Source organism: Chrysemys picta, chromosome 5 (genome assembly GCF_011386835.1).
Source record: "Chrysemys picta bellii isolate R12L10 chromosome 5, ASM1138683v2, whole genome shotgun sequence".
NCBI lineage: Eukaryota > Metazoa > Chordata > Testudines > Emydidae > Chrysemys > Chrysemys picta.
This window is the reverse complement of record NC_088795.1, coordinates 83187309-83215307: the sequence shown is the minus strand read 5'-3', so window position 1 is coordinate 83215307 and position 27999 is coordinate 83187309. Positions and strand designations below refer to the sequence as shown.

General features: G+C 43.2%; 1 protein-coding gene across 1 annotated transcript; it reads right to left on the bottom strand.

The window, feature by feature from the left end:
• On the bottom strand, positions 1-27999 carry LOC101952270 (cytochrome P450 4V2-like). The gene is made up of 11 exons (XM_065596799.1): positions 27750-27999; positions 23208-23320; positions 21023-21108; positions 8047-8237; positions 7538-7607; positions 6195-6321; positions 4881-5072; positions 3791-3893; positions 3164-3298; positions 2827-3006; positions 1-1201 (listed from the first exon to the last, which is right to left on the bottom strand). Exons 1-11 carry the CDS (start codon positions 27958-27960, stop codon positions 1008-1010), a joined length of 1602 nt encoding a protein of 533 aa, XP_065452871.1. The 5' UTR covers positions 27961-27999; the 3' UTR covers positions 1-1007.

The window sequence follows — 27999 nt, the reverse complement described above, 5'->3', positions numbered from 1 at the left end:
TTTGATACTTAGTTCCTTTATAAATGGTTACAATAATTTAAAATGCAGAGATTTACATAAATCTCAATGAGAATCAACTGCTAGCTGAGCTTATTTTATCATACTATAAATTACATGACAAATTAATCCAACAATCAAGGGCACAATAACATTCAAAGATAACTGTAAAGAACACACACATGTTGGAAAATATTTCTTTTCCTTCAATAGGCACACTTGAAGTCATTTGACAAATTCTCCTCTTATGGTAGTGAAACCCTACTGAAGCTAGGAGGGCTACAGTGCTGTAAGTGAGAGTGGAGTTTATTTAACACATGACAAATTAGTGAATAAATTCACCAAAAACTCCCAAACATAATAACTAAAAATATACTGGTCCAGATCCTCAGCTGGTGTAAACTCACCCAACTCCATTGAAGTTCCCAGAGATAAGCTGATTCACACCAGCCAAGGATCTCGTTCATTGTTTGCAGATAGCTCCAAATTCACATAAAGTCATCTACATTTAGCCTGCCACAGTTCCATGCGAGAACTACAGTTGTCTAATTTCCCTCACATAAGGGAACTCATCCATCAAAAATATTCTAATGGAGACTATAACAGCACTTTGTGTTGGCAATTAAGAGACTATGGTTAGAAGGCAACCTCCATAACCCTACTTTTGGAGAGTGGAAACTGGGCATGTCCTAAACCTTATTAACTTTTCCTCAAGGGTGAGAAGTCAGTCAACTGACCATTTCAAGGAGCGACATGAATGGTCATCTCAGAAAAGATGATGGAATATGCCAGGACAATGGATCGTAAGGATACAAGATGTATCAACTGTCAATGCTACTTTCTGAGACATCCTGCCATCTGAATGGGAGGGAAAGATCATATCCTGAGTTAAATGTTTATAGTACAAAAGGCCTAGAGATTCTGAAATATTTTGATATATTTACAATTCTGTAAAAAGATTTTGTGATCAGAGTGCACTACATTATACTGCTGAGCACATGTTTTAGGATCTAAAATCCTTGTGAGCTTTCTTCTTCTGACACACACTCTCTTCTCTTCAGTTGGATCCAGATGCCCTTATTTGGGCGAAGTATTAGTTCTCCCACGAGGCCAAGCCCTTCTCGCTCTTGACTAGTTTCCACCCAAAAGCGTCGTAGGATGATGGCTAGAACAGCTTTCTCTTCCATCTGTGCAAAGCGCTGGCCTTCAAGTTAAATTGGAACAGAAACAGTAGTAGTTTAGTACTCGTAATTACATGGCAAAGGTTTCCCACAAAATCCAGCATGGGAATAACTGTGTCACAGATTATAAACCAATATGGGCCAAATTCAGGGTTGAATGGATGTGCACGCACAAGAGGAAGGACAGAATTATGTCTATTTTTTATCCTAAAAGTGGAGTGTGCTGGTGTGGTAGAGAGGCGGAGGAATTAGGCAGATGATCAAAGGTTTACAAGAAAAGAGAAGGGGCAAAAAAATAGAAATAAAAAAAGAACTAAGCAAATTGATAAGGGTCACGGACCAAACTATTCGCCCTGGTCTACACTAGAAATTTACATCAGTATAGCTTCATCTCTCAGGAGCGTGAAAAATCCACTTCCCTGAGAGACACAGCAATACCAACCTAACCCCTGGGGTAGACAGTGCTAGGTCTACAGTGTTTCAAGTGCAGACAAGCCCTTAGCCAAAGATTTAACTCAAAAGAGGTGTGGATTTTAAAAAGTTGTCTTGTGCTGTATCTCACCCTTCCCTCAACCCCTTCTCTGTACATTGTCTATTCAGACTGCCATCTATCTATGCAGGAATCTTTATGTCTGCAAAGCGTCCAGACTTCTTTGGGTGAAGCAATAATTAATTAGCCTGGGTATAATAAATTAGATCAACTTTCAACACACGAAGATCTGATCAAGTGTAATCTTTGATGGGGCGGGTTAATTTTAGCTTCACTAAATATTTGGACTCCTGAGAATGTCTACTATAACTTCGCACTGCTGACAGAAGAATCTCAGCACCTGCTGCTGAGAGCATTGCCAATTGTGGTGCTTCTGTCATTGGGACTGACCCATACAAAATGGAATGAAATCCTGAAAATGAAATGAGATCAGACCAATGGAAATTTACCTTCCTTTCAGTATTTTGACCCATTTGTGGTAGAATAGTGCTTCTAGATGAAGGATCAATAGAGGGACAGCTTCTCTGATGTCACACCAACTATATAATATACACAATACTCCAAAAGTTGTTTATTTTTTAATACCCATAGCTCTGTTAGGTGCTTCAGAGAAACAATTGCAGACACAATCCATACCCTGAACAGCTTACAAATTTAGGAATTCAGTGAACACCTCAGCAATAAGTACAGAAGACAGAGGAGGGTTCTTAAATTTTCCCCTCCAGCCTGCTGGTTGAGATCATTGTGTAGCCAGCAAACATATCCAAAGGGAAAGGAGAGAAAGACAGTGGCTCATGTTGTCCCCTAGTGAGTTGTCAGGGTGTTTTTGATGGGTTCTGGAGTCTTGAGAATGTGTCCAGGCCTCTTGAGCAGAACTGAAGTTAGCATGATACAGTGCTACATATGGAGCACGTCCCAGTAAGGAGGAAAAGTGGGTGTAATGTGGACTCTGACGAACCCCACGGGAAGAAAGAAAATGTTGTGACAATGATAATGTGAGATACTGGTAAAAATTGCTCTGCTGCAGTTATCAGCCACAGAGACCTGAAATCTCCATTCAAATTCATAGGCTCTGTTGTGGGTACTACAGCAAAGGCACCTTCACCCAAGTGGTAAGAAAATAAACATATATGGGACCTATTACACTTTACTACATACCAATACAGTTTCTGGGTCCAGCAGAGAAGGGCACATATGCATATGGGTGCCTTCCCTTAGAATTCTCAGGGAAGAATCGCTCAGGCCTAAATTCTTCTGGGTCTGGGAAAATCTCCGGTTCTCTGTGCAGCACATAAGGAACCACGACTACCTCTGTTGCTTTTGGTATCTTAAATCCTCCTGTAAAAACAGTATCAACATGCCAGTGAAGTAAGTCGCTTTCTCTAAATAGATACAAAGCTAAAAACCAATTCTTGATGCGGGCACCACCCTGATGGAGCAGATATTTATCATACCTAACATGATGAATACAGACAAAAGGCTGAGAACTACTTACTAATATGGCAATCTTCACTTGTGGTGCGGGCAAAGAATGGAACAGAAGGGAAGAGACGAAGGGCTTCTTTAACAACACACTCAAGATATCGGAGCTTCTTCAAGTCATCCATTGTGACAGGCCGGTCAGAGTTCCCTGATCAGAATCACAACAAGGGTGTGAGAGACAACTATCCTAATCAGATTAAACACACAAGCTATTTTAAGAGGCTCACAGCTATCTTAAATATTGACCAAACTACAACTGCACCACTGTGCTTATGAGTTTGAATCATTTATCTCAATTTTCATTCTTGTGATGTCCTTAAACTATTATTAGTATTGAGATAGCATTGAAGAGCCCCAGTTATGGACTAGGACCCCATTGTGCTAGGCACTGTACAAATGTATAAGAGATGGTTCTTGCCCAAAAAAGTTTACAATCTAAGTACTGAAATCTGTTACAATTCCCTTAGCATCCAACCAAGTCCTAGTGACATTGATATCGCCACATAAGAGTTACAGCACATACAGTGGCAGTACTGTGGTTTATTTGCCTTTTTAAACCTCTACACAGAAATGAATATGTAAACCATATACTGTACCATGCAATCTTACACCCACATCCAAGAAAAGAGTAGACACTTACCAAACACTTCATCCAATTCTCTGTGAACTTTCTTCTGGGCTTCAGGATGGCATCCAAGTAAGTAGATGGCCCAGTTCATAGCAGCAGCTGTTGTATCATGCCCCTAAGAGTACAGATTTACTCAGATGTTCAGATCTCCATTATCCTCATGCATATGAAGATAAATATATACAAAGAATTAGGGATATTATACGGGATATTATAATGGTGTAGTCTAACTGTATAGATACAGAAGAAAAAGTAAGACTATACGAATCATGTAACAATTTGGTACCCAAGACTGAACAAGAAATAACCAGTTATGTAATAGAATGGATGGAGACTAAGATAAGAAAAAATCTAAAACAAATCATAATAATTAATAAGCAGAAGCCAGCTCTCTTCTATTACTTAGCTTTTCTATGTTGGCTGGGTTAAGGGTCTTCCTCCACATTCAGTCTCTATGAGGAAGAGGTTTGCTATTGCTTCCTTATAGACATATTGACCCACTAAATCTCTCTCGACAGTCACAATAATTTAAACACTATATAGCAATCTTAAAGTCACTATTTTTTCCTCAGTCAACTGTTGGAAGGGCATTTGCCTTTCTTCACCGCATTATAATGAAATGTAAATATACCTGACTTTTTAGTTACTCACTATCTTTACTATCCCATGACAAAATATACAGTATTACCATCAATTACCAGAAGAGGGCAAAGAAATTTAATTTTGCTAAGATTGTATATTACAAACATAAAACTCAGCCATTCAGGTACTATATGCTAAAGAAAACAAGAGAATGTTCACTAGCAACAGATTTTAGTACAAGTAGTTTAATTTTAATCAAATGTACTCTAATTATGCCATAGAGTAATAGCAACCACAGTACAATTAATTCCATTGCCTCCGGGAGTACGGAGTTACAGCAGCAAAAAACTGGAGCAGTACGGCAGGGAACCACACCCAGTGTGAGCATTTCCAGTCATCCTGTATCCCAACCGATATAAGTGTAATGGAAAGGGTCCAAAGACAGCTGACAAAAATGATTAGAAGTATAAAGAGATTCATTGTGGGAAGAGATTGGGACCATTCAGTTTAGATGGAGTACCTCAAACATGAAAGTATCCACTTCCTCTCGAATATCCATGTAGCTCAGTTTGTTCCCTTCATCATCAGTTGTACTGAGAAGCATATCAAGAAAAGCCCTTCTCCTTTTGGGTGCACTTTGTTTGCAGTTGTCATCAAAGTCATCTTTCTGTTGTGTGTCATTCTCTATTTCATGGGCTTTTTCTGCAATAACCTTAAATATAAATAAATCAATATATTATTTTTTCCACAGTTTAGATACCACAATCTAAGTGTGTGGCCACTTCTTTAAATACACGTATTTTAAAATACACGTACTTTAAAATAACTTTTATCCCAGATATTTAAAGACTGACTCTACCGCTGACTCCATACTATGCACTAGTTGGTGATATTAAGCAACATCTATACCCACCCCCTTAGTATTTCCCTTAGTATTTGTTTTCCTATTGTACACTGAGTTTGCACAGGTCAGGGTTGTGAATCATGTAGAATCTGAATTTTTAAGTCCATGCTGGCTCTTTGCTTTGATTGTCCTTCATTTCTGAGTCTTCAACACCGTGTCTGTAGTAAGCAATATTATAATACTGTACAGTGATAGTGCATCACACAGAATGGAAATCAGCATCAATTTGTTATAGAAAGAAAGACAGGATTTGAATGGTAACCCATGTTAAGCACACCATTGTAGCTCGAGAAAATGAATTAAAATCAGATGTTACTTCTATGGATTTAAAATTAAGAGAAAATAGTGGACTTTTATAAAAAATAGGTCATCTCCATGTATTTTTTCCTTGCTGAAGTGTATTCATTGGGGTTTTTATTTTTAAGTTTTCCATGCAGTCTAAATTTCTATCATTTTCTCAAAATTCAGATCTGAACTGAAATATTTAAGTACTGGACAAAGCACCAGGACAAAGCAGAATGCCATTTTAAAATATTTTAGCTGTTACAGGCCTTAGGGTGTAGAGATCTGATTATTGTAAAATGTTCAGAACGTTGCATGTTAAAGCAATTAGAATTATTCTATGTGATTTTCTTTTTTTTACCACCAGTTACAACTAAGTTATACTATTACCATGTGAGAGTGACCCATTGGCTAAAACCAACACTCAAGCAACAAGTTCTAAGTCACATTCTCTCCTCTTCAGAGGACTTCTTTAGGGACTGATTATCATAAACATTCAGATCTCCTATTATATATGTACCACAGATAAGGTGATGTTCCCAATGGCTGATTCTCTGTCACCACTTTCACAATTTGGAATCTCTATATTTACTAAATTATTTCTCCTTATTGATGGGAACACAGTAGAAAAAAGGAATAACGGGTTACATTGTCAGTAAAACTGTGAAGGATCTTGAGGTTTCTAGTTTGTTCCCTTCCTTCTTGGAACATAGGGTACATCAAGTTAGACCAAAGCCAAGGAGACTTCTGTCTATGGTGAATGAGGTCACTCATCCTAGGGTAAGAAAAATAGCATTATAATATTTATTTCTAAAAACATATTCACAACATGTCCACAAGAGCCTAATAAAGTCTAAATTTCCTGTCACCACATTCACAAATTTCCTGGTCCTGGACAGGATGATGCAAGTACTACTTGACGTAGCAGACATAAACCATTTTGTCTAATCTTTAGGGATGCCCTCAATCCACTTTTAATTAATTATAATGCTCAGTATCGGCTATAATACATTTCACATTTTTATTTATAGAAATGCTTCTGTCCAGTGAAATCTATTTTCCCATACAAATCAGTATTAATCCAAGAAGTTTGCCAATATGAAAAAAAAACCTAGGGCCAACTTTTTCTCTTGGTCACACTTATGTAAATCTGGAATAACTCTACTGAAGTCCACAATATTAATCTGCATTTCCAATAGGATCAGTCACAAAACAAATAATTGTATTACCAATGCAATGCTTGTTCTAATATAATCTGATGTAGACCCGTATGGTCTGATTCTATGGTCATTAACGCGCTTTTATACTGCTGTGGCAAAAAAAAGGGGCCTTGGAATTAGAATAAATTACACTTACACTCAATGTAAGGTCACTTTACACTGCTAGGGTGTGACTCTAATTTATTCTTACTTCACTATTGTGTTGCACCTCCCGTAGTCTTTTACACTAACACACGACGAGTGAAAAACATTACCATTCTAACCTGACACCATTTCACACTCACTTTGCACTGTGTAAATGTGTATACAAGGTGCAAAACAACAGTGAGTTGGGCCCAATGTGCTATGTAGATTCAGTGTCCCCCCTCCTCTGCTTCCGCCCCAAAGAAGGCTCAAAGGAGCTGTGGTGACTAGTCCATCCAATATTAGCTATGGAAGGGCTGATTTTCAACTGCAACATGTTCACACATTATAGCAGCTGGCCTTGTGGAGCCATTACAGAGGTCTCGTCTGTGCACATACAGCTTGCATAGGTTCTACCATCGTCCTGCCACTCTACCTCTATATACACTCCCCTATCCCCACACATGGGCAATGAAAGACCTAACTTGCACAGCGGGCCTTGTGCGTAGGTGAACTGTTGCTCTTGTGCAGGCCTGGTTGTCCTACCGGATTTTGCTTTAGAAAAATTTGAGGTGCTATAGCTGGCATTGGCATTCTCAATCCTACATCAACAAAACTATAAGACAGACTTGAAAGAGCTACACTTACCTATAAATAGCACGGACATATTCAGAATCCCTATTGTTCTGTGCACCGACATTCTTGCCCATTGCAGTTTCTAGAAAGAGAAAAGAGAAACTTATTAAGAATACTTTAGCTGGATGGAAAGCCAGAAGTACATTGAGAACATACGGCCAGGTGTTGCATGAAAGCATTGCAGCCATTTACATCCTCATCTCATGGCGTTTCTCTTTTTTTAAAATGTGTAGTCTCTTTGTAAGTCTAGTCCTAATATTCCTTCCTTTAACTCTCCCTCAGGTTAGATTCCATATTCCTGTTCCACCCCATAACACAATGTTTGATTGTTCAGATAGATACAAACATAATTAAAACAGAAAAGATGTGTTCATTATTGATAATACAAAAGTAGTTGTGGAAGACCAGTACTTTTTTGTCAATTATCTCAACAAATGAAACTGTAGCATTGTGGACAGCTGTAGTCTCCTCATCATTTACAGCACTTTTATAGCAACTGTTGAATCATCACCAGGACTTACCACAGATTATATCCAGTGCACAGAGAGTGATGTCTAGAAAGCAATCAAAGGGCTCTTTGTCAACGTGCTTTTCAAGTTTATCAACCAAAATATTGGCTTGTTCGTTCATAACTTCTAGAAAATTAGCTAAGATTGTGAAGTGGAACGTGGGAGTTATCATTTTCCTTCTGGAATGCCACTTATCTCCAGTGCTACAAAATAAAGAGTTGGAAATTAAGTATAAAAAACCTCACCAAAAAAGAAACAATGAATTGTTTGTTGAACTGCTCAGTGAATATACAATTACTTTCACCAGAGTAGTTAAAACTGGTAGATAGATTCTTAGAGCTAATCTTTTCAAATGTTGCCAGTGGACAATGTAGTCTTTGTCAGTCCATCTTCACTGATGACAGTAAAGAGTGGCTCTAATGACTTGTAACATTTTTTATACATAAATTAATGTCGGTAGTTGCAGCCAGCACCACTCACTATAAGGAGCAAAGTGGAAGTACATTTTGCTACAAAATTCTTCTAATCACACAGTGCTCCTAACAGCTTGGTGCTAACTGTAGCTGCTGCAAGACAAATACTGTGAACAAAAAGTTATCCTAAGGCAAGGGCTGACTGAGAAGGCACTTGAGCTGTAAGTGGATGAGGAGAAGGGTAAATAAAAAGCCCTTGTTAAATATTTAGCAACCCAGCTCTGGCTAAGCCCACCTTCACTGAGAATTGTAAATGGTGGCTTCCCTCATTTTTCCACTATGTAGAAAAGTGAGGGTTAGGGATAGTTACTGCTTAATGTCCAATTTATTACATCGGTATCATTTACCAAACATTTCTCAGAGAAGAGGATTCATCTCCCACAGAGCTGTTAAGGTAATGGGACGGAGACTGGCCAAGTATACATTTCTGTGGTCCCTGTCCCCTGCAAATAGCTGTTTCTATTGCAATGAGACCAACTACTCTCCCTCTTCCCATAAAGCTCTTTCAGGGTGCTTGATCCCAGCCTCCCAAGCCATCTGGCTCATTCTGGGGTGAGCCAAGTCTACTCCACCTTCCCCCTCTGCTGGGGTGTCTAGTGGGGTGTCACTGATGCTTCTCCAGTCCCCTCTCCCAACTACTGCTAGTCTTTGAGGTATGGATGTGCTTAATATTGCACCATCACAACACAGCCTGGCCAAAGGAGCCAGTGGGCCTTCTCTCCTTAGCTACTCTAGCCTGTCTGCTCCTTATGCTGAATCCCTGCTGCAATCTTAAGAGGAGTCCTAGCCTGTGTCTCAGGGTATGTCTACACTACGGGATTAATCTGAATTTATATAATTCGAATTTTGGAAACAGATTGTATAAAGTCGAATGTATGTGACCACACTAAGCACATTAATTCGGCAGTGTGCGTCCATGTACCGGGGCTAGCGTCGATTTCCAGAGCGTTGCACTGTGGGTAGCTATCCCATAGCTATCCCATAGTTCCCGCAGTCTCCTCCGCCCATTGGAATTCTGGGTTGAGATCCCAATGCCTGATGGGGCCAAAAACATTGTCGCGGGCGGTTCTGGGTACATCCTCCCCCCTCTCCAGGGAAGCAACGGCAGACAACCATTTCGCGCCTTTTTCCTGGGTGAACAGTGCAGACGCCATATCACGGCAAGCATGGAGCCCGCTCAGTTGAACACAGCAGTCATGACCATTGTAAACATCTCGCGCATTATTGTGCAGTTTATGCTGAACCAGAACCTGCAAAACCAGGCGGCAAGGAGTAGGCGATGGCAGCGCGGTGGCGAGAGTGATGAGGACATGGACATGGAATTCTATCAAACCGCGGGCCCCGGTGCTTTGGAGACCATGCTGTTAATGGGGCAGGTTATAGCTGTGGAACACCGATTCTGGGCCCGGGAAACAAGCACAGACTGGTGGGACCGCATAGTGTTGCAGGTGTGGGACGATTCCCATTGGCTGCGAAACTTTCGCATCCGTAAGGGCACATTCATGGAACTTTGTGACTTGCTTTCCTTTGCCCTGAAGCGCCAGAATACCAAGATGAGAGCAGCCCTCACAGTTGAGAAGCGAGTGGCAATAGCCCTGTGGAAGCTTGCAACGCCAGACAACTACCGGTCAGTCGGGAATCAATTTGGAGTGGGCAAATCTACTGTGGGGGCTGCTGTGATGCAAGTAGCCAAAGCAATCACTGAGCTGCTGCTACGAAAGGTAGTGACTCTGGGAAATGTGCAGGTCATAGTGGATGGCTTTGCTGCAATGGGATTCCCTAACTGTGGTGGGGTGATAGATGGAACCCATATCCCTATCTTGGCACCGGAGCAACAGGGTACACAGTACATAAACCGCAAGGGGTACTTTTCAATGGTGCTGCAAGCACTTGTGGATCATAAGGGACGTTTCACCAACATCAACGTGGGCTGGCCGGGAAGGGTTCATGACACTCGCGTCCTCAGTTTAAACGGCTCTGTTTAAACTCTGTTTAGACGGCTGCAGCAAGGGACTTACTTCCCGGACTAGAAAATAACTGTTGGGGATGTTGAAATGCCTATAGTTATCCTTGGGGACCCAGCCTACCCCTTAATGCCATGGCTCATGAAGCCATACACAGGCAGCCTGGACATTAATCAGGAGCTGTTCAACTACAGGCTGAGCAAGTGCAGAATGGTGGTAGAATGTTCGTTTGGCCGTTTAAAAGGTCGCTGGCGCTCGTTACTGACTCGATCAGACCTCAGCCAAACCAATATCCCCATTGTTGTTGCTGCTTGCTGTGTGCTCCACAATCTCTGTGAGAGTAAGGGGGAGACCTTTATGGCGGGGTGGGAGGCTGAGGCAAATCGCCTGGCTGCTGATTATGTGCAGCCAGACACCAAGGCGATTAGAAGATCACACCAGGAAGCAATGCGCATCAGAGATGCTTTGAAAACCAGTTTCATGACTGGCCAGGCTATGGTATGAAAGTTCTGTTTGTTGAAAACCCGCTCCCTTGATTGACTCATTCCCTGTAAGCAAACCACCCTCCCCCCTTAAATCACAGCTTGCTTTTAAAGGAAATAAAGTCACTATCGTTTAAAAATCATGTATTCATTATTAATTGGTTATAAACATAGGGAGAGAACCGACAAGGTAATCCGGGTGAGGTTTGGGAGGAGGATAGGAGGGAAGTAAAAGGCCACTGAAAAAATTCAATATAATGACAGCCTTTTGGTTGGGCTGTCCACTGGGGTGGAGTGGGAGGGTGCACGGAGCCTCCCCTGCCCCCACGTTCTTACACGTCTGGGTGAGGAGGCTATGGAACATGGTGAGGGGGGAGGGAGGTTATACAGCGGCTGCCACGGCACTCTGTTATCCTGCTGCCGTTCCTGAAGCTCCACCAGATGCCGGAGCATGTCCGTTTGATCATGCAGCAGCCCCAGCGTTGCAGCCTGCCACCTCGCATCTCGAGCATCCCTCATTACCTCACGTTCACTGGCATCTTTCCTGTACTTAGATACCGTGTCCTTCCACTCATTCAAATGAGATCTTTCATTGCGGGTGCATTCCATTATTTTCGAGAACATCTCGTCTCGCGTCCTCTTTCTCCGCCGCCTTATCTGAGATAGCCTTCGGGACGGAGGAGGGAGGCTTGAAAAATTTGCAGCTGCTGGAGGGATGGAAAAAAGGAGAGAAGTTATTAAAAAGATACATTTTACAGAACAATGCTTATACTCTTTCACGGTGAACAACACTATTCACATTACATAGCACATGTGATTTCAGTACAAGGTCGCATTTTCCATCTTAATATTGAGTGCCTGTGGCTTTGGTGTTAGAGATCACAGACGCAGGTCCGGGCAACAGAATTCGGCTTGCATGCGGCCATGGCAAGCCATTGTCTTTCGGCTTCTGCACCCTCCTTTCCCACATACCAAACAAAGCCCGTTGACTGCTGCGGTTTTCCTGCTAACCTTCAGCAGCAGAAAACAAACTAACCGCCCCCCGCCCCGCCCATCCAATTCTCTGGGATGATCACTGTACCCCTCCCCCCACCGCGTGGCTGGTATCAGGGAAGATCCCTGCTAGCCAAAGGCGAAAAGCTCAGCGCCAATTCCCCTCTCCCGCCCCTCCCCCCCCCCCGCTTGGCTAACTGCAGGGAAGGATTTATTTTCAGCTGCAGGCAAACAGTCCAGTAGGAATGGCCACCTCTGTCCCCTTAATTAAATTCCTGTATTTCAACCAGGTTACCATGACTGATATCACTCTCCTGAGGATTACACAGCAAGATAAAGAACGGATGTTGCTTGAATGCCAGTAAACACCGGGACCATACGCTGCCAGGCTTTGCCATGCAATGATACCAGATTACTTGCTACTAGCATGGCGTGATCATGTGTCCTACCATGGAGGACGGAATAAGGCTGCACTGCCCAGAAACCTTCTGCAAAGGCTTTTGGAGTACCTCCAGGAAAGCTTCATGGAGGATTTCCGCTCCATCCCCAGACACGTTAACAGACTTTTCCAGTAGCTGTACTGGCCGCGAATGCATCCCAAGTCCTCAGGGCAAATTAATCATTAAAAAACACTTGCTTTTAAACCATGTTTTATATTTTAAAAGGTAAACTTACCTGAGGTCCCTTCCATGCGGTCATGGTCTTGGGTACTGGCTTGGGAGGGTACTTCAGTCAGGCTGAGAAAAAGATCCTGGCTGTTGGGGAGAATGGAGTTCTGTGTGCTCTCCGTGAGCTCATCCTCCTCCTCCTCCTCCTCCTCCTCTTCCCTGTCCGCAGAATCCTCAGGTGTGGCTGATGAGATTACCCCCGCCTTGGAACCCACGGTCAGAGGTGGGGTAGTGGTGGTGGCCCCCCCTACAATTGCATGCAGCTCAGCGTAGAAGCGGCATGTCTACGGCTCTGACCCAGAGCGACTGTTTGCCTCCTTTGTTTTCTGATAGGCTTGTCTGAGCTCCTTGACTTTCACGCGGCACTGCTCTGAGTCCCTATTGTGGCCTCTCTACATCATGCCCTTGGAGATTTTTTCAAAAGTTTTGGCATTTCATCTTTTCGAACGAAGTTCTGCTAGCACTGAATCCTTTCCCCATATAGCAATCAGATCCAGTACCTCCTGTATGGTCCATGCTGGTGCTCTTTTTCAATTATTGGCCTGCATGGTTATCTGTGCTGATGAGCTCTCTGTGGTCACCTATGCTTTCCTGTGCTGGGCAAACAGGAAATGAAATTCAAATGTTCGTGGGGCTTTTCCTGTCTACCTAGCCAGTGCATCCGAGTTCAGATTGCTGTCCAGAGCGGTCACAATGGTGCACTGTGGGATAGCTCCCGGAGGCCAATACCATCGAATTGCGGCCACACTAACCCTAATTCGAAATGACAATATCGATTTTGGCGCTACTCCGCTCGTCGGGGAGGAGTACAGAAATCTATTTTAAGAGCCCTTTATTTCGAAATAAATGGTTTCGTTGTGTGGACGGGTGGAAGGATTAATTCAATTTAACGCTGCTAAATTTGAATTAAACTCATAGTGTAGACCAGGCCTCAGATAGTTTCAGCTGGGAACACAGCATCTTCCTGTTTTGAGCAGGGAGCTCACCACTGCACCTCCCCCAAAATCTCCTATTTTTAAATGTCCCCAAACTGATCATTTTCTTGAACTGACCCTCCTTTGTCTATAGAGTCAAAGTCAGGAATGCAGCCTGCTGAGATCCAGCCACAGTGTTAGTTCATTCTGAGTCTTTAAATAGCAAAAAATTATGGGGAAAAATCACCAAAATATTTACAAAAGATCAGAAATGGCAGATATCTATATTAGACTTGTGCTTCCAGAATAGCATAAGTAGGTACTATTGCACTGGGGGAGGAGTAAAGTGGGGCCTAACCAGGGCCACCCAGAGGATTCAGGGGGCCTGGGGCAAAGCGGGGGGAGCAGACATACTAACCGGGCAGCACTCCGAGTGTGCAGTGGCAGGTCCTTCAGTCGCTCTGCGTCTTTGGCAGTGTAAAAGTTACTAGTACCCCGCCTTAACAGCCAGTAGCTGTTATGTTAGCCAGCGGCCATTAGGGGGAAGCAAACACCTTAAGTACCCAGTAGCCTAAATTTTTCAACTGTCTTCAGGGTTTCAACTAAATTTTTCAACTGTCTTCAACTGCCTTTCAAGGTCTTAAGGTAGTTAAAGCTGGTCCCAAGCCAGTTTTCACTAACCAGATAGCAAAAGCACGGCTCTGACAACCACCAATCAAGTGTTAACATGGCAAGGGCCTTTGTCTGAATGTGTATAAAAGATCTGTAAAATGTGTGTGAGACAAAGTCTTTGTACCAAGGTGCAAAGCTCTCCTTTCTTCTGCAAAATAAAGCAACTCTTCCTTATCCCTATCTGGCTGTAATTGGCTCTCAGCTAGGTGGACCCGATATTTCGGTGACAGTTACTGGCGACTCCGCCGGGACCCTCCTAGCTCGGACATTGGACTTCGGATGGCTGCGGCGAACAGGGAACGGCGCCAACGGGGTGTTTCGCCCCTTTTCTCTGCTTCACCGCGGCCCCTAGGGTTCGTGTTCTGATAAGGTGAGTCCTAATAGGATAAGGAGACACTATCTGGTTCTGGTCTGGTTCTGTTCTGGTTAACCGGTTAATAAATTTCTGTCTTATACATTTGGGCGTTAAGTATGTGGACGGAACTGAGCCTCTCATTCGTAATTCCTCAGAGTGAAAGCCATCGCGTGCGATGAAGCTCTGAGGTCGAATTGGGATCCTTCTGTCCCATCCCCTGTAGCGGTCAATATTAGTAAAAATCCCTGTAATAGGATCCTATTAGGCCATAATTCCCTCTGTTCTCTGTGTAATTCTCTGTTAGAGTGTCAGCAAGCAGATGGGTGGGTCTCTGGTTAAACCCTCTAAGAATAGGTTTCAAAGTAGCAGCCGTGTTAGTCTGTATCCGCAAAAAGAACAGGAGTACTTGTAATTGTAAGAGGCCAATCAATAGAGATGTCTAATTTGCATATTAATTCGAGTTCAGGTGTCAGTTTTGCAACAAAAAAACTTCAAAAACAGACTCCAGAGAGAGACTGCTGAACTCGAATTAATATGCAAATTAGACACAATTAACTTAGGTCTAAACAGAGACTGGGAATGGTTGGGTCATTACACTCATTGAATTTTTTTCCCCCCATGTTAAGTTCTCCTCACACCTTCTATGGGTCATCTTGATTATCACTTCAAAGTTTTTTCTTCTGCTGCTACTGATAGCTCATCTCAATTGATTAGCCTCTTACAATTGGTATGCGTACTTCCACCTTTTCATGTTCTCTGTATCTTCTGTCTGTGTGTTCCATTCTATGCATCTGAAGAAGTGAGCTGCAGCCCACGAAAGCTTATGCTGAAATAAATTTGTTAGTCTCTAAGGTGCCACAAGTACTCCTGTTCCTCTAAGAATAGTCCTTTGAATTATATGTTAAGCAAATGGCCCTTACCCGGTGTTCAAAAAGGGATGTCAAAAACGTGTTTTTTTACAACTTTGTACCCAGGATTGGCCAGCCCTGGGGACTGCATGGCCCGAGTATGGCTCCTTTAATATTCCTACCCATTTAACCCACTTGCACCTGACACTGGAAAACCAAGCACCAGGGCAAATGGACTATTGGTTTTTGTGGGACGATAAGGCTCATCGTCGCTTAAAGAAGGTACAAATTCAGGCCCCTCTATTCCCAAAAGCTTCTGCCCCTCACAAGGCTGATTATTGGGAGGATATCCCCCCCATGTATTGCCCTAAACCACGGCCACCCCCTGCGGCAGCATTACCAATTGCGGCAAACCCGGTACCTTTCGGTAACGGCAGCACTGAAGGACCCGCTGTTGAAATGCCACCAAAGACCCGGAGCGACTGAAGGGCCCCCCGCCGCCAAAATGCCGCCGAAGACCCGGACCGCTACCGGGTAAGTAAAAAGGCGCCTCTAGCCAGGAAAGGGATTCTTGGTCAGGGCTTGTGGGGCCCCTGTGGGGCCTGGGGCAAATTGCCCCACTTGCCCCCCACCTCTGAGCAGCACTGGGCCTAGCCAGGGCCAGCCCTCCCAAATGAATGACATCCCCAGAACTGTACAGGGGAGACATCCACTGTGGACATTAGGTGCCTTCCCTCCCCAGGCACATGTCCTCTGGGGCAAAAAACAGCAGAGAGGAGCCAGCCAGAGGCCAAAGCCAGCAGAGCAGCAGTAGAAGCAACTGAAGCAGGGACCCATGAACACTGATAATATTTTCCACAGCTTTGACTGGATTTTCTTTGCCTTGTGCTGACTGGGGGAAGGGACTGGAGCAAACAGCCAAAGTCTCTATACCTCAGCTTCCCTCCACATCTGACTTGCCCCATACCTTCCTCCCTTCCCTCTTCTCATCTGCTCTATCCCTCTCATCACTCTCCTTTCCTGCCTTTTCTGTTCTGTGAAACTCCTCCTACCCCCCTTCAGAAAAAATCATAGCTCTACTATGACATTTGTGCTTCCACATTATTCACTTCACTTGTGGGTCATATCCCTTTCCCTCACCCTGTGTCTGTCTTGTCTACTTATACTGTAAGCTCTTTAGGGAAGGGAGTATCTACTGCTGTGAATGTGTATGGTGCCTAGCAAAAAGGGGCCCTGATATTGGTTGGTCCCTTGGCATTCCCCTAATAATCATGATTCATAATAATAGGAGACTATCCGTTCAGCAGAGGTGATAAGTGTGCATAATTGATAAAGGTGGTGTGTTTATGTATTTGATATAGCACATAAATCCAAGCTGACTGTGAGTCAGATTCTGTCTGCAAGCTTACTTTTCATTACACCCCAGCAGCTGCACTTAAGTTCTAAGAACAATGAGGTTCTAAGAGCTCAGAATCTGTGAATTTATGAATCCCACCCTTTGTCCCTTTTCTTCATGGATGATGGGGAGAACAGGTGTGTCTGCATTGCCCTTAGCATGCTCATTTACAGCTCTGTGTTAAGACAATGGTTATAATCAAAACTCATTCTTCGGGGTTTCAGCCAATCACCTGTAAGCATCAGGAAGGAATTTTTTCCCCATTGCACAATTGGCCAGCTTTCTTGTGGGGGACGGTGTGGGTTCACCAGGGGTGAAAGTAAATTAAGGGACTTACTGGTAGCAGGGACAGGATCCTGAGCAGGGGGAAGAGCCTCAACTGGAAGGGGCAAGGCCTTTAGATCCCTGGGCCCTTTAAATCGCGATTTAAAGGACCCTGGGGCTCCAGCGGTGATTTAAAGGGCCCAAGGCCTTTTAAATCACCGCCAGATCCCTGGGCCTCACGGCCACTACCCAAGGGCTCCGGCATTTTTCCTAATGTCCAACCTAGACCTCCCTTGCTGCAGTTTAAACCCATTGTTTCTGGTTCTATCCTTAGAGGCTAAGGTGAACAAGTTCTCTCCCTCCTCCTTATGACACCCTTTTAGATACCTGAAAACTGCTATCATGTCCCCTCTCAGTCTTCTCTTTTTCAAACTAAACAAACCCAATTCTTTCAACCTTCCTTCATAGGTCATGTTCTCAAGACCTTTAATCATTCTTGTTGCTCTTCTTTGGACCCTTTCCAATTTGTCCACATCTTTTTTTAAATGCGGCGCCCAGAACTGGACACAATACTCCAGCTGAGGCCTAACCAGAGCAGAGTAGAGCGGAAGAATGACTTCTCGTGTCTTGCTCACAACACACCTGTTAATACATCCCAGAATCATGTTTGCTTTTTTTGCAACAGCATTACACTGTTGACTCATATTTAGCTTGTGGTCCACTATAACCCCTAGATCCCTTTCTGCCGTACTCCTACCTAGACAGTCTTTTCCCATTCTGTATGTGTGAAATTGATTTTTCCTTCCTAAGTGGAGCACTTCGCATTTGTCTTTGTTAAACTTCATCCTGTTTAACTCAGACCATTTCTCCAATTTGTCCAGATCATTTTGAATTATGACCCTGTCCTCCAAAGTAGTTGCAATCCCTCCCAGTTTGGTATCATCCGCAAACTTAATAAGCGTACTTTCTATGCCAATATCTAAGTCGTTGATGAAGATATTGAACAGAGCCGGTCCCAAAACAGACCCCTGTGGTACCCCACTCGTTACGCCTTTCCAGCAGGATTGGGAACCATTAATAACAACTCTCTGAGTACGGTTATCCAGCCAGTTATGCACCCACCTTATAGTAGCCCCATCTAAATTGTATTTGCCTAGTTTATCGATAAGAATATCATGCGAGACCGTATCAAATGCCTTACTAAAGTCTAGGTATACCACATCCACCGCTTCACCCTTATCCACAAGGCTCGTTATCCTATCAAAGAAAGCTATCAGATTGGTTTGACATGATTTGTTCTTCACAAATCCATGCTGGCTGTTCCCTATCACCTTACCACCTTCCAAGTGTTTGCAGATGATTTCCTTAATTACTTGCTCCATTATCTTCCTTGGCACAGAACTTAAACTAACTGGTCTGTAGTTTCCTGGGTTGTTTTTATTTCCCTTTTTATAGATGGGCAGTATATTTCCCCTTTTCCAGTCTTCTGGAATCTCTCCCGTCTCCCATGACTTTCCAAAGATAATAGCTAGAGGCTCAGATACCTCCTCTATTAGCTCCTTGAGTATTCTAGGATGCATTTCATCAGGCCCGGGTGACTTGCAGGCATCTAACTTTTCTAAGTGATTTTTAACTTGTTCTTTTTCTATTTTATCCGCTAAACCTACCCCCTTCCCATTAGTATTCACTATGTTAGGCATTCCTTCAGACTTCTCGGTGAAAACCGAAACAAAGAAGTCATTAAGCATCTCTGCCATTTCCAAGTTTCCTGTTACTGTTTCTCCCTCTTCACTAAGCAGTGGGCCTACCCTGTCTTTGGTCTTCCTCTTGCTTCTAATGTATTGATAAAAAGTCTTCTTGTTTCCTTTTATTCCCGTAGCTAGTTTGAGCTCATTTTGTGCCTTTGCCTTTCTAATCTTGCCCCTGCATTCCTGTGTTGTTTGCCTATATTCATCCTTTGTAATCTGTCCTAGTTTCCATTTTTTATATGACTCCTTTTTATTTTTTAGATTATGCAAGATCTCGTGGTTAAGCCAAGGTGGTCTTTTGCCACATTTTCTATCTTTCCTAACCAGCGGAATAGCTTGCTTTTGGGCCCTTAATAGTGTCCCTTTGAAAAACTGCCAACTCTCCTCAGTTGTTTTTCCCCTCAGTCTTGATTCCCATGGGACCTTACCTATCAGCTCTCGGAGCTTACCAAAATCTGCCTTCCTGAAATCCATTGTCTCTATTTTGCCGTTCTCCCTTCTACCTTTCCTTAGAATTGCAAACTCTATGATTTCATGATCACTTTCACCCAGGCTGCCTTCTACTTTCACATTCTCAACGAGTTCCTCCCTATTTGTTAAAATTAAGTCTAGAACAGCTTCCCCCCTAGCAGCTTTTTCAACCTTCTGAAATAAAAAGTTGTCTCCAATGCAGTCCAAGAATTTGTTGGATAGTCTGTGCCCCACTGTGTTATTTTCCCAACATATATCCGGATGCCATCCTCAACAGCACAGTGTGTGGATCACCAACCAAGATCATTTGTGCGTAGCTTACCTAATCAATTCCCTGCCATTGCAAGGGCCTTGGGTATTGGTAGCACCTTAGTCTTTCTTGTTCTCTGCCTGTAGCACACAACAGTTTAGTCTCCTGAGGACTGAAATACTTTAGTTTAACCCAAGTGTGACAGATATGGCAATTTCCCGCAATATACTTGGGAGACCTTATTGAATTAAGTTTACATAACTTTAGGGTCCATTGCATTAAATGAATGGTTGTGGGCTTGGATGATCAAATGACTATATTGAACAAAGTGGCACACAAAAATGGATTTTTGGGATAATACCAGTGAAATGGATTTCCTGGGAAATATCTAGAGGGAAGTGAAAGCAAATTTCACACACACACCCCTACCCCACCCATGGTTATGCAACTGCACCCTAAGGACAGGACAATCATCAGCTGATTCCCTAATCCCAGAATCCCAAGATCAAAGGACCAAGCTGTGTAAAGAAAAGATGAACCTATGCATGGGCGTGCTTGTTCTGAGCAAAAGCTGTAATGAACTTGTAACTACAGAAAAACCCTTTGGTGGATTGGAAGGACTGACTCATACCAAAGCCCCTGCTGGAGTAGGGTGTGATGGCTGTCATCTTTGGTAAGCTTTTCAGCATGTGTGTAGGTTCTTTTATTCTTTTTAATATGTATTCCCTGTAATCCTTTCACCTTAAAAATAAATGTGCCTGCTTAGAAAGAGCTGTGTGGGAACTTATAACTGTGTGCAATTAAACTGTCTATAGCCTTTGGAGAAAAAGCAAAACACAGACACTGGCCTGTTCAGACAGTCTGGCTTGCTGGGAATATCACAGTATAGGCAGGGAAATGTGCAGCCTAGAAAAACCCCATCAGGGAGACACAAAAAGGTGATGGGAGAGGAGTTGGGAGCCTCGAGTGGGTGCCCTTGCACATGGCTCGCCTTGAAGTTAATGAAGTTGAGTCTGAGGACAGCTGAGGGCTACATCAATGAGACTAAATGTGTCATTTGTGTGGGGAGAATATTTGATATTGCTGGATTATAATTGACTGATATTCTTTTGCTGAGGAATTAAAAGTTATTTCTATCAATTATGAAAACTCGAGCTCGGTGCATCCGAGTGAGGTCTTGTTACATCGTTTGCTCTAAAGTCCCATTTACAGTCCTCACAGCGCACGATCCTTTCAAGAACTGATCCTTTCTAGACTCCAGATGGTAGCAGGAGGACCACATTTTATGGCCCTGCCAGCAATATGGGCCCAAAGCTGCTTTTTGGGCATCTGTACTTTAGATTCTAATATTCAGACCATAATTATGCTTTTATCTGCTTATTAGCAAATAAAATATAACATATTCTAATCTAGGCAGTAAATATATATATCTTAGAATTAAACTTTGCATAACTTTAAAGGTACATGACTCTATTTATATATTACGATACCTTGTTAGAAGTCCTGTGCCAAGCCATGGATGTAGAAATTTGTACGGAAAAGATTTTTCTATGTGCTTTGAACTGTTTAGAACAACCTACCAGCAGGAGAAAAGACAGAGGGGAAATATCTCTTTAAAAGAAGAAGTTGGTAATACTGTATACTCATTCCATTTTTTAGGAGGAGGGTATTTGCAAAATATATTCAAAGCTATGACTGCTCTCCTATAAACTTGAACACCCATTTACAATCAAAGATAGCTTTGTATTGCTCAGTCAACTTTACAAACCCTGGAGGTACAGGAGAGATCATTAACAAGGAAATATTTATCAAAATAAAAGTACATCACTTTGATACTACACTGTAAGAGCAGGAAAATGTTCCAATGGATTGTAATAGTCAATAGTATGAATGTGACATTCCTTTTTAATATATTGCAATATCTCCCAGGCCAAAGGTAAGCTGGATATTTGGACTGACAACCTGAACTGCAGCAGAGGTTCTGTCTCTCTCATGTAACTGGTAAAAGTACATCTACTTAACAGTAATATTAAACATGAGACACAGAATATAATTATTTATGTAATACATCTACAGTCTTTGCCCAACTAGAGTAGGAGTCTTTCTTGGGGAATGACACCATCTTGTGAAGAATCTAAGCTTTCATTTTTAAAGTTAAGTTTCTAGCCCTTCAGGTTGTGAAGATAACTTGATTTCTGGTTGGATGGTTTACACCAAGGCAGCAACATCTTCCCAGACAAGGGAGGTCAGTCTCTGAAGCAGAGCTGAGAGCGATAACCACAAGTTTGTGAAGAAGAGTCTTTTCAGAGGCAAAAAATGGATTGCTTTCTTGGGAAAGGGTCGGGGACAAACACAGACTCTTATTACCAGTAAGGTAAGTCATTTTGTCAGCCTCCTGGATTTTTAGTTGGACTAGTAGATTTTTATAGGAATTCTGCAGGTTTAAGCCGGTGCTGTGCTTCCAGGGACTCCCCCAGCAGCTTATTCAACTACCCCTCTTAAGTCCACAGAACTGATATATCCCCAGAGGTATTTCCATGGGGTCAGGAGGAATGGGGGAGCATACTGAAGAGGCAGATTGTCTCCAGTCCATGGCATAGGGTAGAAGGGGCTCCTAGGGGTGACATTGGAGCATATATTTCACCCCTAGGAGCATATATTTAAAGACCGAATTACTTGGGCATATATTTAAAGACTGAATTACATACACACCTAGAGGCTGATGTAGTGGGCAGATTTTATATACTGAAATACATAAACAAGTGTCCTGATAATCGGTGGCAGAAGAGATACCTGAACAACAGAGTTGCCTTAAATAATGCATCCTCCTTTATAAAATAATGCCTATGGTTTTAATTAAAACACTTTTTTTCAGTTTTATCAGATTGATGCAAGTTATATCATTTCCATCAGTCCTCAAGTCCTGTTGAGAGATTTCTTTGTATGCACTTTATTTAATAAATACAATAAAATGTATCTCACCCGTATATCACTTGATAATAAAAAAACAACTGTACCTCAAAGATAATAGCGCAACACTGATGTTTTAAACTAGTGGATCATTAACACAGTATCTGCATTCAGAACCTGTTATGTTGATAATGCGAAGTGAAGTTTAAGGTTTTCCACAGTCCAAAACCCGGATCAACATTTCCTCAGAGAATCACAGAAGTATTTTTAATCAATGTAAAGACACAGAAGAAGAAATTTTGCATTTATCTCTAAGCGAACTACAAACCATGCAGGGCTAGACTGCACTATTTGCACCTGCCAGAGCAAAGGGGATGGTACTCACTCCGGCAGAGAGAACACCAGGGGTATTGTGTCTCAGTTGCACTGACAGGGAATGATTTGTGTCATCCCTTTAGCTCATGCAACATACCACTGGGAGGAGCATCTGACATGCAGTCCCTGTGCTCCCCTGAGTGCTTAGAGTTATAAAACATCTGCACTAAAGTAGGGAGGGAGGGCAGGCAGGCAGGGAGGAGGAGACCAGCATGAAGCCTAAGCTCTAGATGTAACAAGAAGTTTGGTGACTGGCATGTGTCCTTCATGACCAGCCATTTTTAAAATCTGGAGATGAAACAAACACAAACTTTCAAATTAGAGAATAACTGTCATAAATTGTATGACTTATACAAACAAATCTATTAAACATGAGATAGGAACACTCACCTCCACAGCATCTGGATGATATAAAATCACAAAAGGCAATGGTCCTATCCAAAGTTTTAGCAGGGGTAGATTCCTGTATTCTTTGAAGATGTGTACTATTTGATTAAAGAAATCTGTGGGGTGGAAAAAATCAATTTGAATAGGCCAAAACTAAAACTTTTGTAATCATGTAATTGATCATGAGTTCACTGCAGTGTTAGTTTTGCTACTGTGACAAACCAAGTATGTTTTGCACTTATTTATTATTTTGATTATAGTAGCACTTAGGGGTCCCAGTCGAGATTGTGATAAGCACTGTACAGACACAGGTACCTTGCAACCTAAATAGAAAGGACAAATGAAAGAGTATAAAGGAAATATTTTTATCCCCCTTTTATAGATGGGGATCTGACACACAAAGAGATTATGCGACGTGCCCAAGGTCACATAGGAAGTCTATGGCAAAGCTAGGAATTTAATTCATTTCTCCGGATTCCCAGCCCAGTGCATTAGCACAAGCCCATCCTCACACTGATTAATTTTTCTGAACAACATGATAGATGGAATATAAATCCTTGGAGGGGTAAGGATCATCTATTAAGTACAAGAGAACCTCTACTGATTGACTTTAAAGACCTTAACTGAGACCCTCTAAAATGGCACCAAGAGCATCTGAGATAAAAGGGGAAATAAGATTGTGCAGATTGTGCAGATTAATAAATCATTCATGCAGCAGGTTTAAAACAAATAAAATGAAGTTCTTCTTCACGCAGCGCACAGTCAACTTGTGGAACTCCTTACCTGAGGAGGTTGCGAAGGCTAGGACTATAACAGAGTTTAAAAGAGAACTAGATAAATTCATGGTGGTTAAGTCCATTAATGGCTATTAGCCAGTACGGGTAAGGAATGGTGTCCCTAGCCTCTGTCTGTCAGAGGGTGGAGATGGATGGCAGGAGAGAGATCACTTGATCATTGCCTGTTAGGTTCACTCCCTCTGAGGCACCTGGCATTGGCCACTGTCGGTAGACAGGATACTGGGTTAGATGGACCTTTGGTCTGACCCAGTACGGCCTTTCTTATGTTCTTATGTTCTTATTCCACAATAATGCTAGAGTCCACATTCAAGAGAAATTTCTACACAAAAGACCAGAGGGTCACCACCTATTATTAACGTTGCCTGACACTTTCCACTATACGGCCTCATTTTTAGTTGCTTATAATTTTGCCAAACTTTAACAGTTTGGGTTGCAATTTTCCATGCCAGGTGCTCACCACAAGCCAAATTTCAGCCAAAACCATTCAGTTGTTTTCAGGAACAAGGCTAAGTAAAAATATGTTTCAGAGTAGCAGTCGTGTTAGTCTGTATCCACAAGAAGAACAGGAGTACTTGTGGCACCTTAGAGACTAACAAATTTATTAGAGCATAAGCTTTCATGGGCTACATCTGAAGAAGTGGGCTGTAGCCCACGAAAGCTTATGCTCTAATAAATTTGTTAGTCACTAAGGTGCCATAAGTACTCCTGTTCTTTTTTAAAAAATATGTTGTTGTTTTGCTCATGTTAAAAAAATTCTTGAGACCTTTACTTTTAAATGCCTTAACACCTCCATGCAGGGGAGTGGACTGTGTGTCAGGAATGTACCTTGTGCCCAGGACCGGCTCTAGGCACCAGCAAAGCAAGCACGTGCTTGGGGCGCACATTTCCAGGGGTGGCATTCCGGCAGACGTCTTCAAAAATTCCAACATCAAGCCCCAGCTCTCCTCAGGCAACAAAGTGTCAAACAACTGCCTGGACATGGCGGGCAGTGGCCCTCCGGGTTACTGCTACAAAGTCTGCCTGGCCCCAGAGTCCACCAAGAGCAACTTCACGTTCCTAAAGCCCTACAGCCTGAATCCCCCGAGGAACAACGAGAAAGCCGTCGAGAACTTACCAGGGCCAGGCAGGAAGCCCCCAGTGGCCAATAACACCGTCAGTGCCACCAGCCAGGTAACCCTGCGCTGCAGTACAGCCGGTGGGGCTCAGGGAGACAGTGCCATGAAATACCCCTTCAAGGGTTAGCCTGGCTTTCCCCTTCTTCTCTTCTCCCCTACCCCCTTGGAAACGAATCTGAGCCAGGAGAAATCCTTTCATTCAGGCACAACTTTTTAAAGATAATGACCCGACCCTTTGATCAAGTGGCAGTGTCAGAATTAGCACCCGTCAGACAGCAGGCAATTCTCCAGCACGCTCCTTACCCATTTCAGTTAATGATTTGGGGAACGTCAGGCTCATTTTAAATGAGCGAAAGTAGCAGAAAGCGCTCAGAAGCGGCAGCCCAGCTCCTAGTAAGACTGAAATACAGAGCATGCCCAGGAAAGCCAAGGGCTCTCTCCGATCGGGGCTGCACAACCCCATAGCCTTCCTTCAAGAGATCCAGACATGACACCGGGGCAGCAAAGCATGCGGTGATTTAAGCCTCTTGAAATGTCATCTCTATTCTGTATTTCCCCTCCGCACACATTACAAGCGGCACGAATTACTCAGGCGCTCTAGTGGCCCATGGGGCTTTTCAGCTCCTCTGTCTCAATAAGAAATTCAGGCAGATACACCCAGCTTAAGCAGATTCAGATGCAGTCGTTGCCCAATGCTGCATCAGTACCGCACCCAGTCAAAAAAACCAAACCAAACCAAACCAACAAAAACATTGCAAAGTGCAAACATGTGTAAAAGCCACAAAAAGGCAAAAAGGGGGGGGGGGAGGGGGCAGTCTTTTTTTTTTTTGCAGGGGTGGGGGGGGCAAAAATCTAGAGCCGGTCCTGCTTGTGCCATCCCACTAATTTGATCATTTTTAGCCTTAGGAAAAAAACGTTTTGTACTTGTTCGGTAGAGATTTGCTAGATCTTAAGAGCTAAAAATCTCTGAAGATTCCTTCTTCACTGAGCATGCTTGAGTCTCTCACAGCTCCTGTGTGCGACCGGACCAGCATCTTCCATCTCCTCACAGCTCCTTTGTGTGACCACACTGAGTATGTGCCATCCTTACAGATTTATTTGGACATAAACTTTCATGGGCTAAAACCCAGTTCATCAGATGCGAAAGTTTATGCCCAAATAAATTTGTTAGTCTTTAAGGTGCCACAAGTACTCCTCATTGTTTTCAGAGTAGCAGCCATGTTAGTCTGTATTCGCAAAAAGATCAGGAGTACTTGTGGCACCTTAGGGCTTGCCTTCACTACCCGCCCGGATCGGTGGGTAGAAATCGATCTCTCAGGGATCGATTTATCTGTCTCATCAGGACGCGATAATCGATCCCCTGAATCTACGCACGTACTCCACCAGCCCAGGTAGCAGTAAGCGCCGTCAACGGGGGAGCCGCAGCAGTCGATTTGCCGCCATCCTCACAGCAGGGTAAGTCGGATCAGATACATCGAATTCAGCTACGCTATTCCCGTAGCTGAATTTGCGTATCTGAAATTGATCCCCCCCACCGTAGTGTAGACGTAGCCTTAGAGACTAACAAATTTATTTGAGCATAAGCTTTCGTGGACTACAGCCTACTTCTTCAGATGCATAGAATGGATCATAGAATGCATAGAATGTTTTGTATCTACAAACAGCCCTCTGTCACAATCATGCCTGTTCTTCCAAAAATAGTTGACTGTTTCTAAGTTTTATGACAGAAACTGGCCCTGTACATTTATAGTATTGTCTTCTTCAGCACAACCACCACACCCACCCTGCAGCAAAGCTAAAGCAACTAAATAACCCTTTTCCTTCATTCCACTTCAGGTATAACTTACCTGAAAGATCCCTTTTGTTAAAAAATCAAGGCTCAATAATACAGCGCAAAAGCCCATATTTGCACAGGTACAATAAGCACAGAAATCCATGCACATTGATATTTTTACTATCTCACTGTGGAGTTAAAGGGACAGGACATCACAATTAAGAGCTTGTTTTCAAGAAACAAATTATAATCAAATTATAAACTCTTTGGAAATAGCGCGGGAGGGGGGGGGAAATACCTCAGGAACCATAAAGACTTGTCATTGGTTTCTGGGGGGTTTTGGTTGATTGAAGTAGAGTCTCAGTAATACTGCCTGGCTGTTTTGCCCGGATCTAGAAATGCAGCAGAATGCCGAGTATTGAACTGTTTTGTTTTTGTTTTCAACTTGGGGGAAAAGTCTTTAACATAAAAACAGCTCATTCCTACTCTGTTATTCTACAACAATAATTAGTGATGAGGCCAGTACAGCTCCTACTTATACAGCCCCAGGAAATCCCCAGCCACTTCCCGAGCACCTAACAAATGTCTACACCGCTGTACGCCCTGTGGCCGAGGCTGATCCCCAGGGCATTGTGGTCACCCTGGAGAGAGGGTGCTTCAGGCAGCACCTCCAGGAGGGAAATGGGTTTGCAGTAGGGCGACCAGACAGCAAGTGTGAAAAATTGGGACAGGGGATGGGGGGTAATAGGAGCCCATATTAAAAAAAGCCCCAAATATCAGGACTGTCCCTATAAAATCGGGACATCTGGTCACCCTAGCTTTGCAGGCAGCTACCGCTATGTCTCTGGGCAGCCATTACCTTCCCCTTTGCGCACCAAGAACACAGTATTTCCCAGCAGAGGGTAACAGGGGCTGACCCCTGGAATCGACTTCAGCGCCTTCCACTTCCCCAGGTAATCCAGCAGTAGACGGAACGTGAAGGCTGCCAGCAGCGTGAAGAGCAGAGTGACGACTCCGGCCCCCCAGTAGAGCAGCCGGTCCCACTCCTGAGCCAGCTGCAGAGCCCCCATCGCTGCCCCGAGCCCGGCCGCTGCTGCGTGCACTGAGCC